Here is a 16,736-nt window from a genome sequence, read left to right on the forward strand (position 1 = left end):
TGATGATAATGGAATTATTTCAAAAGAAAGGAATAAAGGAACTAGGCAGGAGAAGCAAGTTGATCTTTTGTAGAGAAACAAGCTATTTTCTCACCAGCATGATGCTCACCAACAATAGCAAAGGAAATATATAGAAAAAGTACGTGGAGTTTTCCAGGATGCTTTAAAATCACTAGCTGAAAAGAAAACAGCAGCAAGGAAATGTTGAGATGAAGCTTCCTTCCTAAGTGAATGCTTTAATCTTTAATCTAATGTTCTCAAAATATTAAATAAAAATTAAGATGATGAAGAAAAGCTTTATAGGAAGCTTCTCACATTTTAGTGCAGAGTCTTGAACATTATATACTCTTTCCCATATATAGATGGTGAAATATTCATTTAAAAATTTTTAGTTTTCATTCTTGTTTTAAGTACCAGAAGTTTACCTAATTTGACTATGCAATTTCCATCCTACTTTAATACATAAAAGTAAAAAGAAACATTTCAAATGTTAAAATATTTGGGTGTATACCTGTATGTTTTTTGTAGGATTGTTACGGAAGGATGGAAATTTCTTAGACTTTCTCAAATTCTGCTGAAATAATATTGCATTGAAACTTAACCTACACAATTTCATATATTTATTAAGGTTTTCCAGCACATAGAAACCAGTTTATATATAATTCTAAAGCTGGTTATGTACTTGAAAAATGATGATGCCATCTTAAGTAACTATATCCATGTTAATGTTACTGCACAGTTAGCTATGCATATATTTCCTTCTATTGTGAAATAAATAATAAGGTAAGCTTAAACCAATTTGAAAAGCTTTAAATCAAAATAAGGAAGCTCTTCATGCAGACCACAGTCATACCTGTGTTTCTAGAAAATGCAGAAGTAACTTAAAGATTTAAAAAGAAATAGTTTACCTCAGGGGATGCAAATCCTAAATACTCCCAATCCCACGTTCCACCAGCAAAACTATAAAATTAAGAGATATACCATAAAACTCAGAGTTGGAACAAAGTAAGAACAGTATACATAGCTTCAAAACCTATCAACATATAAAACTGAGTGCAACTGTAACTCTCTTAAGTTAACAAGTCTTCTGCTCTAATTCTTACCTTAAAACTCATTTAGGAAGCTACAAAATTACAATAGAAGTGTTGACTATTCCAGAACTGCTTGATATTTCTATCAAATATTTATAGAATTTTGGAGCATTTCAAGTATTTAGTGACAATTTGGAAGGAAAAAAAAAAAGTGAAATGGAAGCTATGACATTTAATCATTAATGTATCACAAATGGGGAAGCAATTTAGGCTGCAAAGTACAGAGCAGTAATTCTCAAACACATTTTTCACAAAGGTTATTGTTTGGATAGCTGAAGTCAAAATACTGAGGGTGAAAATACATTTTCAAACTGTGTACTGTCCTCAGGGTATCCTGCGTAACTGCTGCTATGGGAGAGGTGGGTGGGGAGGATAATCCTTACAAGTAATTATGCCATGTAAATTCTTTGTCATGAAGTAGTAATTGAGTTTTCAAATTGATGCATATGTTAATGTATTTTTTTTAAATAAAACTTAGTTTTACATTTTTAATTTGACACCATGAAAGACAGAAGTGCATGGTTTAAAAAATAATTCCCACAAAACAGTAGTGAAACAATACTACCCAATTTGGTACATAACCTCTTTAAGGTTTTGTGTTTTTTTGTTGTTGTTCTTGTTTTTTGGTCTTTGTTTTCTTTTCATTTTGTGTTTTACTTAAATATTGATTTCAAATCACACTACTTATTTGCTAACCAGCTAACTATGCTGACTTACACCATGAACTTGGTTCTTCTGTAAGTGCTAATGAAGAAGTGAAAAAAACCCAAACAAACAACAATCCTCACCACCCCAGTGCTCAAAGACATTTCTTGCACTTGGCTTTTGACACAATTTTAAAAGCCAGGACAGGTTTCTCATTTGCAATTTCATCAACAAAAGGAAGGTGATTAACAGCACGTGAGTGCTGTAGGGTTTTACAGACCCTACAAATTAGGGTTTGTAAAAAAGTTGTAATTCCATAAGGATCAAATGACCAAGAAAATGTAACTATCTGGTGATTTATGACCACTAAGTTTATCAGCTCCACTTTACCTTGCTGTCAAAGAATGACAAGGGATTGACCCACTCTGACAGCTACCAAATTAACTTTTTTTAGTTGCAAAGTATTTTGTTTGGATTACCTGCGCCTGGGTGCTTCTGGTGAGTCTGCAGGAGCAACACCACGGGCTACAGAGGCCAAGAATTCTTGCCGCTTCTGCTGCACAAGACAAGCTGCACGGATGATTTTATGGCGAGGAGTCCGAAGGTAAGGCCTGTTCACTTTCTGTGCAAGGTCTTCAGTGACCATTTCTAGGTCTGTCTGCAGTAGTTAATAAATACAGAACAGAATACTTTTACAGTGAAACAAAAATCAGGCAGAACTCTACACCATAAGTACTGAATGGAATGATTTCCATTTTCATGAAAATACCATCCAGACAGAAGGTCCATCAGTTCTCTGAAACACTAACTCTCAAATAATTGTTAAAACTGAAGAAATGATAGAGATCCCCCTTAGCAAGATCACCTCTAATTGTTTGTTCTCTGCCTATCCATCTCTTCTTTCTTCTTTGATGCAGTTAACAGAGACAGGAATCAATTTTTTATTTGGTGTTCATTATGTTGTCTGGAACAACGACCTTGATTCATCAGTAAAGACTTTGAGGTGGATGATGACTAAGCCAGACCAAACTTGTCAGTGCATCCTTGGAAGCCTGCTCTATCAGGCCTGAAACTTTATCAGTTGCCCCAACTTCTCCATTGTGATTTGGGCCTGGCTCGAATACTACTCCGTATCATAGAATCATTAAGGTTGGAAAAGATTTCCAAGATCATCTGTTCCAACAAACCATGTCCCTAAGCACCACATCCAACCTTTCCTTGAACACCCCCAGGGATGGTGATGCCACCACCTTCCTGGGCAACCCGTTCCAGTGCCTGACTGCTCTTTCTGAGAAGAAATGTCTCCTCATTTCCAACCTGAACCTCCCTTGGTGCAACTTGAGACCATTCCCTCTAGTCCTATCACTAGTTATCTATCTGTGAGAAGAGGATGATCCCCAGCGCCCCACACCTTCCTTTCAGGTAGCTGTAGAAAGCAATGAAGTCTCCCCTGCGCCTCCTCTTCTCCAGACCAAACAACCCCAGTTCCCTCGGCCACTCCTCAAAGACCACTGTGGGCAGATACTTGAGCTTGTTACTCACTGGAGTTTGAGCATGTACCCCAGTTACTCCATGTGTAACAAGCCATTTGGGGTCTCCACCCCAAAATATCTGCCCTTCTAGCCTACCCCTTTATTGACCTGAATGTGCTCCTCCAGCTTGCAGTAGGGCTTCCCTGCACACATTCGTGCACTGAACATCTATTGGGGCCCTAAAGTAAAGAAAAGTAGGCAGCAGCCCCTGCAGCTGAAGCACCCCCACCCTCACCCCCCGGTTCTCTCACAGCTCTGCCCCTCACCCCCTCATCTGACACATTAGTAGGGAAAAACAGGAAACGGGAGCTACAGAAGAAGAAGACAAGTTGATGGAAGATCCTTCCTACCCCAGAATAACACCTGCCCTGATCCAGGCCTCCTCTGATGTAACTGTCTAGTTGCTGCTTTCTGGGGAGGGCTTCTTCTGGATTTGGGCTATGAAGCTTGCTCAAAGTGAGAATTCAGCTAAAATGTTATTTCAAAAGGAGGTTAACAGAAATGATTTTCCTTTTTTTCCCCTTCCACCCGTCCTTGCCCTTTTTATTCTACAGCCATGTGTTGTTTTTCATTCATCCTAAAATTGAACTAAAAGCTACTGTGTCATAGAGTATTAATTTTCCCTCTGCATTAATTTTCCAGACTTGTTTACAAATACTAAGTAAGTATATCAGTTTTACACTACAAAAATGGAAACAAGACACTGATAACTAACACTACCAATAAAAGAACAGAAAAGCAAACGATATGCATGTATTACCTGCATAAGTTCAAATATTTCTTTCTTTGTGCTTTTAGGCTCCAAAAAGAATCCATATGGATAAGAACACTTGAGAATGCGGCGAGTTTTTAGAAGCTCCTGTACTGCATCTTCGATGAATGTGGTATCAGGACAGCCTCCCTCAGCTGTAAGACGATACAACATTGTGAAAATATTTTCCTGCTGATGTCAGCATTTATTTTATTATAAGAGATTTCCACCAAAAATGTGCACATCAGCTAAATATTTTGCAGATAAACAGCAGCAGGTTCACCACAAGTATACCATGTTCTTACTATAAGAACTCAGCAGAGAATATTAACTTCTCTCTTACTAATGCTGCTTTCCCTGTGTCTTTGAAAGAAATATGATTTACTGAACATTTAGCTTTCATCCACTGCTTAGGAATTGTACTACTGGAGGGATCACATCACACAGCAGACTGATGTGAGCTCTATTCAAGAGGCTTAGCCGTAACACATTTGATTTGATTTCAGATCAAATTCGCAGTTCACAGCTATAACTGACAAATTCTACTTACTTCCGCTGAGAGCTCTACTCAACTGCTCCATCTTTTCTTTGGCTGTTTTTAGAAGGCGCTGTTCTAACTAGAACAAGAAAACAAATAAAATACAATAAGCTCATTATTTTGTGATGAATAAAATGGAAAAAAGAATGAGTAAAAATGATTTGAGCCATACCTGGTAGCTAAGTTCATGGTTCTTAAACCTTGTGTAATAGTGCATAAACCTATCCAGTTCTTGAAATCTTCTATGCTTCTTTTCGGCCTGGAAAATAATGGGAAAGGAAAACAAATCAAGACAAGTCTTATGGCTTAATTTAATAATCATCATTAGATATAATTACATAACTGTTTATACTTCCTCTACATGTAAAGCATTATATACATTGCTGACAAGTGATATGTATGAGAAGAGAGAAATGTAGTTTTTGGAATTCCCAAGCCTGCAAATACTGTAAGTGAGAGTCAACGCACTGTGTGTGTGCATACTATTTTTAAGCAGACTTTCCAAATGCCAAGATTCAAACGTGTCTTCTGTAATGCACAGTAGCTAATTACAGTACCAGCACACCCATTTCACAAAAGGAAACCATGGCACAGAGAAGTATATTGACTTGTCTAAAGTCAACCAGTGGTTGTTACCAAAGCCAAAAGAAGAACCAAATCTTATGCTTCTATCCACAAATAAGCAGTGTTTTCTTTCTGTCTTTTTGTTATATTTAAAATTATATTTTCCCAGTTAAAATTCTGGTTGGGAAGAATTTTGATTGAATTTACCCTAAACAGAAAGCTGCAGCCTTTGCACTATTTTTTTAAACAAACACTTTCATTTGTTACCTCTACTGTCATCTCCTTGGACTGTTCCTCGACATGTTGAATAACTTCATAGCGAGTACATCTGTAATAGCCTCCAGTAGAAGAGCTGTGCTTCTTCCATTCTTCTAAGCATATCCAGCAAAAGTCATATTTGCACTTCAGAAAAACATGGGGAAAAAAGAAAGAAGCTGATACATTGTAGGTCCAGAGTTATGCATCATTATTCTCTCCCATGAAAAAATGAATTAACATTATTCTGAGTGTACTTATACTTTAAATAGAATTTCTGAGGAGCCTCCTTCCTATTTTATGTACTGCAGAAGATCTTGGTTATAAAACCGTGGAAGTCGTAATTTTTATTCCTTGAATCCCAAGATTATGTTGGACCTACAAGTTAAGTTTTAAGTGGATGAAATAAAGCAAGCGATAAATAGATATGATTAGGCCTGTGGTTTTTTGTTGTTGTTCGTTTTTAAAAGTCCAATTTTTAAAATGACACAGGAACAGTTGATGATAAAGGGTGAATTTTCACAGATTTCCTGTCTCTAAGAGAGATGTGAAATTATCTGTAAGTTTAATTTCTAAATCATTAAAATGAAACAAATGATTTATACATGAATATGACTTTAACTGTAAAATGCTCAAAAAACCCTAATTACTTCGGTTACCAAAATGCAGTTCTTCAAGTGATCTTATCTGCATTTTCTTCAGTTGTTGGTTAATGAAAAATGTTCATGATTTTGCCTTTTCTTCCAAATTGGAAAGCAGTATTTTTTAGAATCCTGAATATTCTCCATACAGAGAAGAACAGTTTTTCACTCAATCCTAGTCTGCCTGTACAGTGATAAATATCAACAGTTCAAGAGGGATGCTTTTGAAATTTACTATTCTCATCTGCAGTCCTGCTGGTATCTTTATAGTGCAGTGAATGTGAAAGAAGTGTTATGATTTAGTATCTGCTGTAAGGTAGAAAGGGCACTTTAAACCTTAGAAGTGCATAACTAACTTTATTTAAGAAATTACAGAAAACATAAGCCTAAAGAAAACAGAAAGCTTAGGTGAAAAATGACTTTACCAATATTTTTTTTCACTTGTTTACTGAAAGAAATTCAAAATATGTGATTACTGGTATTTTAATCATGTGCTGTTCATGATGTAAAATATTAATAGCAACTACTAAAGCAAGAGAGAAAAAAAACACAACACAGAACACAAACTTTGAAGAGTGATTACTTCAAGTTAAGCCTTTTCTGCGTTTACTGAGTAGAAGGTTTTCAAAACAGGTAACACAAGAAGATATGCCTTATCCAGGCTGCTCTGCATTAAAGAAGGTCAAACTGTATTATTTTCAACTCAGCACTGAATTCTCAGCTAGTTTATTTCAAAATAATTGGAAGCTGTTTATGGATGGATGTGCAAAAGACTTTACGTCTTGTTATCCCTGTTCATTTTATCTGTTTAACAAATGAGCAAAGAAAAATTCTGAAAAATGGAAGCAAAAATGTATATTAATTAATAAATAAGAAGCCATTAACATTATTATTGGAATTCAGTAAATTAAGCCACATTTTCCCCTTCCAACTCAGATATCCTATGATTCTGTGAAATACTCCATACCTTATGTGTTCATAAGAAGTTGTTCAGTTAATTATATTACATGATGAAATTAAATCCAATTCCTGCATTGTACTTTTGCTAATTTTGTCTCACCAGTGATGTTGATTTTCTTCTAAAAAGCAATGCAAACTACAGTATTTCTTCTTGCTATTGTGCCGTACCTTTTCTTTAATATTTTTTTGAAGATGTTTGCTTCTACAAACTGGTAAGATGAGTGCTGAGAATGAAGTTTGCAAATAGTTGTATATAAAAGTCTTAACCGTATATCACAGCATTATCTGCCTATCTGTCAGAGACATTCATAAGAAGAAAAAAATTGTAGCAAAATTTTTAAAAAAACAGCATGAAGCAAGTTGTTCCACAACAAACAGAACTATTAAAGCTTCATTTCCTATTCATTTATATGTGTATACGCTCCTACTGCAATAATGCCACCTCTCTCAAATTATCTCCCTCCATGACCACTCCACCATATGTATCCTCTAATCTCTCACCACATCACCGAAAGCCTCCTCAATAACCTGAGGTTCACTCTCATTAAACATTCAAAAACGCGTCCATCTGTTCTGACTCATCTCCCAAAACCCTGAGCTCTGTTTTATTCGCCTTTATGATCAGCTAACCAGGCGGCAGCACTGGCTAGGCTTAACAACTGACACGTGCTGCCTGGCCACCGTCTGAGCCAAGCAGAAGAGGTAATTGCTGAGCAGGTAACTGCTGAGTAGGTATTTCAGCCTCTCTCTTGGGGGCAGTACAAATTAAGTCTCTGCACCACAGAGCTACCAAGTTTCATGAAATTTGCAGTGATTTAGCATCTGCAACTCCCCCTCCTCTGTCTGGTTCAAAGTACCCAGAAGGTTAAAAACTACTAGAGTTAGGGGAGTGAGAGACAGCAGGACTGCATGAGCCTTGTTACCTTAGAAACCAGGCTCATAAAACAGCACGGTGCCTGCTTAAATACAGAAATGGATTCTGTGACGAAACAGTACCGTCTCTACACCAAGGTACATGCTAGCTGGTAAGAGGCAGTCGCAGCTCTCTACTCATCACGTAGTAAGTAGGCTCGAGCAGAACTTACTGCAGGAAAGGCAGAGGCTTTGTAACAGGCCCTTCCTTCAGCGGAGGAAGAGACAAGCGAGGTGTCCGCAATATCTTGCATCTGAGCCCTGCAGTGATCCCGAGGATCCCCTTCCTTTACTTCCTCACCAGGCTGAGGGGAGGCTGCTTCTGTTTGCAGAGATTTCTCCACCACAAAGGGAAGCTGACTGATTTAAGGACACTTCAAGCTGTTCATAAGGAACGACATCAAAGGGGAATAGAATTGTGGTTGTCAGCCAGTGCCTCAGGATGGTACTAAATTAAATTATCTATATTCACCAGTGCTTAGCGGTCGAAGTCCTCTCAAGCCTTAAGCCATGCTTTCATTCTATTGAGGGGAGCTCAGTGACAACAACTGCTGTCAAATAACTGAAGAGGCTTTGTCACATCCTGAACATTTTGTTACACTGACTGAACATGAGCCTGCAATGTGCCCAGGTGGCAAAGAAGGCCAACAGCAGCCTGGCCTCTGTGAGGAACAGCATGGCCAGCAGGACTAGGGAAGGGATTTTCGCTCAGTACCCAGCGCTGGTGAGACCACACCTCGAGGACTGTGTTCAGCTCTGGGCCCCTCACTACAAAAACGACATTGAGTTGCTAAAGCCAGAGCAACAAAGCTGGTGAAGGGATTAGAAAACCAGACATATGAGGAATGTGGAAAGAAATGGGGCTGTTCAGTCTGAAGAAAAGGGGGCTGAGGGGAGACCTCATCGCTCTCTACAACTGCCTGAAAGGAGGTTGCAGCAAGGAGGGTCTCAGTCTCTTTTTCAGTTGAAAAGCGACAGGACATTAGGAAATGGCCTCAAGTTGCTCCAGGAGAGTTTAGCTTGGATATTAGGATGAATTTGTTAACAGAAAGAGTGGTTAGGCATTGGAATGGGCTGCCCAGTGTGGTGGTGGAGTCCTCATCCCTGGAGGTATCTGAGACGTGTGGATGTGGCACTTAGGGACGTGGTTTAGAGATGGACGTGGGAGTGTTAGGGGATGATTGGACTTGTTGATTTTAAGGGTCTTTTTTAACCTAAATGTTTCCATGATTCTACATCTCATATATGAATTGTTTAAATCTTGACATCAATACAATCCTTCTGCAAATAACTATTTCAAGCACTCTTATCTCTGTTTACAGTCTGGAAGACTTCAAATTGAGCTGAACAACATACCTTATTACACTTTTTAGTGCTATGGAATTTATGACCTCTTTTAAAAATTATTTAAGAAGAAAAAAAAGAACAGCAAACTTGGCATATACTGAAGTAGAACAGAATCTGTTCTCTGCTGCCGCAGACAAACTACACCAAAAAAAAAAAAACCAAACCCAATCCTCAGCTTGTATCACAGACAGAATACGTGATGATAATATAAAGAAAATAAGACCTGGATAGCAATGGAAAGTAACACATTTCCAGAAAAATGAAGAGAATTACTTTCTAAACCTCTTAGCTTTTTATTGGAAGCTAACTATGTCAAATATGTGCAACTTTCACATTTTCAATGATCATCCTCAAACAGGTATTAGCTATGGTTATATAAGATATTTCTGACATAGAGAAACAGTATGCTAAATATGCTGTTTTTAACTAATTTGATAGAAAAAGTGTTTTCAAATTACACTGTATTCATGGCAAAAATATTTTTTCTATTTCAGTAGCACTGTGCAAACTCATGACTAATTTTTTGGCTGCTGTCACCAATAAGTTTCTTTTGGTATTACTCTTTCCTGTCTTTTCATTCCTACTGATTAATTTGTGTTTACAGATTTCATTTAAACTTCTCTGTTTTGTTGCTATGTAGAGAAATAGTGCAAAAGAAAAATGCATGAAGGCAAAACATTCATTAGACCTTACCATTTCTTAAAATATATCATCTTCTGCCAATTGAAAGTGTTCATTCTCTTCTACATTATTAATGATGATTAAACTATCAATGATTTCTGTTCCCTTAAGTTTCATACTGTACTGCCAGTAATTGTCAGGTGTTTATGAAATCTTGATAATTACAGTCCTCACCTGCCAGCCAAAGAAATTTCACTAAATATGAAACATCTTCTAAATACATGTAACTCACAATTTGCAAATTATGTAATTCCTGCAACAGGTTCCATTAGATCTTAGACATGACATTTCAGAGGTTTTGGACTTCTGTGCTCCTGAAATGTATCTATGACACACACAACCTGAATTATGGTTTCAAAACAAATTATATGAAAGGTCGTTCTTACCTTTGCACATTGCATGTGGTTGCAGCCCTCATTCTTTTGAATTGGAGATTTGCAGTTGGCGCATGGTTTGGAGTTAGTTAGTAACCACAGACAGTTGGCAGCATCTTCATATGCCTCACTAACTCCCACAACTTTATGAGGGTGACAGGAGGATGTGAAGCATGCAAAAACAGACAAGTTGAAATTGTAGTTGTTTAATAACTTGTGAAAATCAGATTAGGAAAGATATGTGTTTACCTTTTTCTTGATAGAGTATTGTAATTCCTCGCTATATATATTTCTCACATATATATAAATATACACATCTACTCATTTGTACATAATAATCTTATACATATTATTTATGTATACTGTAGTATGTGTTATATATAGCATATATAATATATAAATGAGAAAAACATAGGAAAAAATGGCATTGTTTGACTAAGCATGGTGTAATCTGCGTCTATAACATTTTATACGCATTTCAGAATAATCTATGACATACTGTGGAAAGGCTCAACTGTGGTAACCAAGTTAAGATACTGTTTATTCAAGTTACTGTTTTTTTTTGTATGTTTGTTTCTGTTGACTGAGAAAACATCTATCCTGTGTAAACACAATCTTTGCTAGCTGTATCACTAACAGTTATTTAACATTAAGCCATTTCCCACGATTCCCTTGCAATACACCCTCAACCTTACCATTATCATCACTTGTTGCCTTTAAATAGTTTTAAAGCACACAAACAACTGCATGGAACACAATTCTAACAGAAGTGCAGACTGGGATAAGGATTTTAAATTGTCCAGCAAAAATAAAGTTATATTCAGTAAAAAATGAAAAAATGAAAAAATAATGAAGGAGGCTGTAAGAGGAAGGGAAAAAAAATCTATCTGAACCCCATGCAGATTTATGAAGAGAGAATAGGGAGGAATGGCTTAAGTCTGCCATTACTGCGTCCTCATATGCAGATAAAGCGTGAAGCTGCTCCTCATTCAGCAGTTTGCTTTTCTTTCTCTTCTTTATAGTATTTTTCAACCAATGTAAAGCTTTTACTTAATGCAACTAAAAAATCCCTCTAAAAATAGAAGAAACAACAAAATAATAAGAAGAATAAAAAAGGCACGACTTACGTTCTTCTGGTTTCATTTCAGATATTTTCTGTAGCCAATCCTTCCAGGTTTGGCAGTCACAAGGTTCATGTGCTTCACCAAGACATTCCCTGAAAATTAAGATGTATACACAATAACTATTCATTTAGAGATTTAGAATTAAAGTTGAAATTGGTTCAAGCTAAAAGGCCATGGAAACTTATCAAGGCACACTCAAACTTTAATTAAGTCAGGAAGATAAAAAGTCATCCAATTAACATTATTTTAAAATATTCTTAGACCACTTACTCACAAGCATAGATGACCATCATTAAAATTAATAAAGAATTTAAATGAGACAGGAAAGGGAAAGAGCTTTTTAAAATTACAACCTGAATTAAATCATCAGGTTTGCACTTTAAGTTATGACAAAATACTACTTTAGAGCCACAAAAAATGGTAGTACAGTTTCTATGATAAAGCTAAATTTCAACTCATAATAAAGAGATTATCCAAAACTAGGTAGTTTGCTATTGCTGAAATTCATTTTATGTAGTATTATTTGTACCTATGCAGTAGTAATAATTAATCTTTAACTAGATTCATGCTTTCAGTCTGGAACAAGATCCAAGCCCTTCAATCAGCTTTAAATGTTTATGGATTTTTGTTCTTTCCATCAGAGTCTCCAAATGAAATGGACAAAGTAGAGAAATGAGTCCCTTGAGCTTCTCTTGAGGTTAGCACTAGCTTTAAGGATGGCAATCACTACCATACAGCAGCAGATAAATGGCTTCCAGATGGTGCTTGGGTGTAGGTAGATACGTCAATATGGACTCTGGATTTGTAATGACTCCCTATTTTACTGGAGAGGTGGCACATAGCCTCAGACATCTGCCACATCAAACAAAAAAAAAATCAGATGGAGTAAATATCTGATGGGCGCCAGCTGCATCAGAACATATGCAAGTTTTCTGCAGATCAAATGGTGAACTGCTTTTTGCAGTGCAGATTCAGAAGCTAAATTAGTATCTCTCCGATTGCTCTTGTCCACATTTTAAGCAGGAATATCTGAACAAAGAAAGGATTAGGAGCACAGTTTTTAACCTTTTTTCCACTAGATAGTCTGCTATTTAACAAGCTTAAATTCACGACACAAGGAGCTCCATTTTGGAGATGCTTAAGATTCCGTAATTGGGAAAGATCTGTACAAGCATGAATAGCTAGTCTATAATAAGATAACCTCAGCACAGTTCAAAAACTGACACCTTTCACACCTGTGGGACAGTAGTACTCTTAAATCATTGATATCAAAAGAGTCCAGACCTCTCACACAGTATTTGTTCCCAGGAAGTACTGAAATTAGCAAAAAATAACTTTAACAAACTCAATTTTAAGTCAAAAGCTGATCAGTCAATCTACTACTGTGTGGGAAGGGAGAAGGAAGGGACTTTGATTTTCAAATATGTGAACTTTTAGACAGACTGATTTTTAGTCCTGTAGTCTGAAATATTTTCAGAACATGGAAAGTGGAAAATGAAACACCCTTTAGAGAATTTTAGAGAACATTTGGGAAATAGAACTGACATTTTCAACAATCCTACCATAAGGAATAAGCAAATATTTCAAGAATTGCACTGAGCCCCTTAGAAATCTTGAAAAATCTCAGTATAAATGAGAAATCCACACTTTTTACATTGTAAGACGGGAGCTCCCTAGTCTAACTTTGTTTCTATGAAAATATTTTATGGAATATTTTATCTCCTGAGAAGGTAAGACAGTCTTGAGTCTTTGAGAGACAGGAGTGAGGACTGATGGTGCAAAACTAAGTGTGCAGTGCCTGCTAAGATGATTTTCCAGAAGTGTCTGCTTGCTACAATTCCTTATGCTTCTGATACAGCATGAAGGGGTTCTAATATACAGAATCTCTCTGATAGATACAGATGTAGGATTCGTGCACCGTTTTCATTTGCACTACATTTAAGAGGCTCAGTGATTTTTCTGAAAGGGAATGGAATTTTATATTTGTCACAACAGATTAGATTCTGTTGAAGGTGTTGTTAGTGGCAGGTAATGAAAAATGAGTACATTCTAAGGAACTCCATTTTAAGAAGAACATTCCTACTTCTACGTTTTCTTGGCTTTATGAGCAGAAAGGCTATAGATCCCACAAATGGACATACCACACTGATATATCCTCACAGATTGTTCCTTACTACTTTACAGCAAGTGATTTATCTATGGGTTGGTTGGGGTTTTCTAATGTATAGATTCTGAAGAATCTCTTACTAACTGCAGTATAAATTGATACTGTAATGTCTAAGCTGTAGATTATTTGGGAAATCGTGCAGAACTGACAGAAGTACGGAAATGTGGGATGTGTTGATTGAACTTTAAAGATATAAAGCAAGCTCCCTTCAAGCATACAGTGATGATGAAGACCCTCTGAACTGAGAACACGCTTTCTTTTTCTCCAGAAGAGCTAATTTTATCATGCACAGTGTTTTGTACTATGAGACTAACACGACTGTCCTCAGCAAAACATTCTGTTTTATAGTACTGCAGAATGCTTCAGTTGCTAGCAGAACTTTCTTGCCATTGCTGAAAGTCTTCTTTCGTGGGGAGGAAAAAAAGGCCTTGGAAATACCTTCTTGAACATTTTGCTGATAGAATTGGGTCTTTTTTCAAGACCTTAAGTCATATTCACTTGTGCAGTATCTCAAAGCATTAACATAAAAAGAACATAAAGAAATATTATCAGGAAGCATAAAAAAGAAATTTCTCATAAAAATCAGGATCTCGGAGAACGTATTCATACTTAGAGGACATTGTAGGGAGCTAGTGTATTCAGCCGATGTTAAGGAAGAAGAGGCTGCCAATGTCTGAAAGACCGTGTCAGTATTACACTGAAGTGATCTCAAACTCTGTCCTTCAGGTCAACAGAAGGTTGATTCTGTTAGGACACCAGTACACAGAAGCAAGGATGAGAGGCTGGTACCTTCTTGTGGAATGGCACTAAGGTTTGTTATACGTTCACTGTTAAATCATTTTCTGGTTTGTTTTCACAGGATTTACTTCCTTCTGAGTTCTCCATCCGTTGTGAACAACTTGTTCCCAAGAAGTTCTGTTTTCCAGCTTTCCTGGTTGCTTCATTATGTCTACTTTCCTCTTGTTCCTTCTTCACTTCCATTCATATAAGGAAAGAACTAAAATTAGAATTATCTTTCATTAAGAGTCTTATGATATTTGGAATCAAGCACATTACTCAGGATCTCTTCTTCTTGTATCATGGTTTCAATTGAAAAATGAAAAGAAGGATTACATAGCTTGTCTAAATGTTTATACTTAAGTTGACCTTTTTTGATTTTCCAAAGCAAAAAGGACGTCCCACTACAACAGTCTTAAATCAGTCAACAGTCCTAAATTGCCAGTTTGATAATCTCAAGGAGCTAGGACAGGGCTTGCGCCAGATTTCAGAAAAATATCCCACCACTTTTTTGCTTTTGTTGATATTGTTCTTGCCCTTTCCCTGGAACTGCTGAAGACAGACGGCTCAGGCAATCTGAGGGATGTTTAAAATATATATATTTTAATGGCTTTTCTCTCCTTCTTGAGCTTGTATTCATCTTAAGACTTAATAAGAAAAAGTGCTGAAAAATGAAACAATGACAGTAGCGTTTCCAGCAAACAACTAGCTATGTAAGGAGCAAAAGATCCTTCACAGCTCTATTTAAGCTCCAGCTTTTCTGATGTGATTCCACCAAAATTCTGAAAGAGCCAAACTTTGCTCATTTTCTATGCTATAATTCAGAATGTGCCCTGTATCAGATATACTACAACTATCCAGAAGAGACACAAAAAATCTCTGTACCTATACTCCCACTCCCTAAAAAGAGAAAATCACAGCACTTCATGCCACTGCTTTGTATCAATTAGAACCAATAATTAACAAGACAATATTATAAACCTTTGCTCAAAGTTTGGTGCCCCAAAATACTGAAATGTTTGTGCACATGAGTTCATTTACTGCATGAATACAGAATACTACAGGCATATACCATCTCATATTATTTTTTGTTGCGTGCTTCATACTAAGTGGGTCTTTTAACTTTTTATTAATCCTTGGAATAGCAGTGGCAATGAGTTTATGTAGAGATAGGTTTCTAGTACTAACCAGCAGAAAAGATGTCCTTTTCCACAATCTACAGCAGGGGCTTTTAGCATAGGGAAGCTAAGTGTATCTGATCCTGTTGAATTTGACCCTTGTCTTGTTAGCCTTACGGCTCTTTCACAGCCTGGTATAGGACACCATTTAATAGCAGGATTATTTTCAACAAAGGCCTGAAAAAAGAGGAAAAAAGGAAAATATTTTAACATAAAAGATCAGATTTTATCATTGATATATCTGTCATCATAATCTTCCCTTGAAGGACCAAAGCCAAAAAGCATAGACAACCATAGCTACTTTGACAGGCTTTTTAAAATCGTTGTTAAAAGAGAATAATTTAATCTCCATTGAAAAAATAGTATTTCTTTGGGAAATAACAACAATACTCCAGACTTAGTATTATGCCAAGATCCAAATTTATATCCATCACAAAATGTTCAATGTGTGCAGGTCAAATTCTTTGTGATATGGCTAAGTGTAAACTTCCACTGTATATGCCCTGGCAATACATGTTAACAGAACTGACTCTTGTAGTTGAAACAATTAAAACCTTACTGATTAAAACAAAACCCACAACATAATCACCTGCAGTAAACTTGAAATCAGAACTAGACTAACTCAGAAAATTATTTCCAAACGTTTTATTAATGTACCAGGTCTTCTTTTGTAAAACTTATCAAGTAAATGAGGTAATAAAGGAACTTTCACTACTTCCCTTCAGAACTATGCTGATCACCAGCCACTTGAAATACGAAATCATGAAAAATAAATCAGAAAGGGTTGCAGTGAATCTATATCTGGCTGGTGGCCGGTCACTAGAGGTGTTCCAAAGGGTCAGTTGTAGGGCCAGTCCTGTTCCACATTTTTATCAGAGATCTGGATGCAAGAGTGGAATGCATCCTCAGCAAGTTTGCTGATGACACTAAACTGGGAGCTGAGCTACTGTTGACTCCCTGGAGGGACAAGAGGCCTTGCAGAGGGATCTAGAGAGACTGGAGCACTGGGCAGTCATCAGTGGCATGGAATTCAACAAGGGTAAATGCCGGGTGCTGCAGCTGGGACTGAGTGATGCCAGGGCCAGGCCCAGGCTGGCCGGCGAGTGGCTGGGGAGCAGCTCAGCAGAAAGGGACCTGGGGGTGCCGGTGGCAGCAGGCGCAGCGCGAGCCAGCAGCGTGCCCTGGCAGCCAGGAGGGCA

The 16,736-nt window shown here is 37.1% G+C and overlaps 1 protein-coding gene across 5 annotated transcripts in view; it reads right to left on the reverse strand.

The window, feature by feature from the left end:
- ANKIB1 (ankyrin repeat and IBR domain containing 1) overlaps positions 1 to 16,736 on the reverse strand; it is a 95,724-nt gene that overhangs the window by 6,954 nt on the left and 72,034 nt on the right. For all 5 annotated transcript variants that reach the window (XM_083826957.1, XM_083826956.1, XM_083826954.1 and 2 more), the window contains 9 exons: positions 15,548 to 15,714; positions 11,419 to 11,507; positions 10,304 to 10,434; positions 5,389 to 5,523; positions 4,730 to 4,816; positions 4,570 to 4,636; positions 4,029 to 4,174; positions 2,216 to 2,394; positions 909 to 960 (listed from right to left, as the gene is read on the reverse strand). In XM_083826957.1, the coding sequence (XP_083683083.1) occupies positions 909 to 960; positions 2,216 to 2,394; positions 4,029 to 4,174; positions 4,570 to 4,636; positions 4,730 to 4,816; positions 5,389 to 5,523; positions 10,304 to 10,434; positions 11,419 to 11,507; positions 15,548 to 15,714 (1,053 nt within the window). The remainder of the gene's footprint in view (positions 1 to 908; positions 961 to 2,215; positions 2,395 to 4,028; positions 4,175 to 4,569; positions 4,637 to 4,729; positions 4,817 to 5,388; positions 5,524 to 10,303; positions 10,435 to 11,418; positions 11,508 to 15,547; positions 15,715 to 16,736) is intronic.

The sequence above is a fragment of the Anser anser genome (assembly GCF_964211835.1).
Source record: "Anser anser genome assembly, chromosome: 2".
Classification (NCBI taxonomy): Eukaryota; Metazoa; Chordata; class Aves; order Anseriformes; family Anatidae; genus Anser; species Anser anser.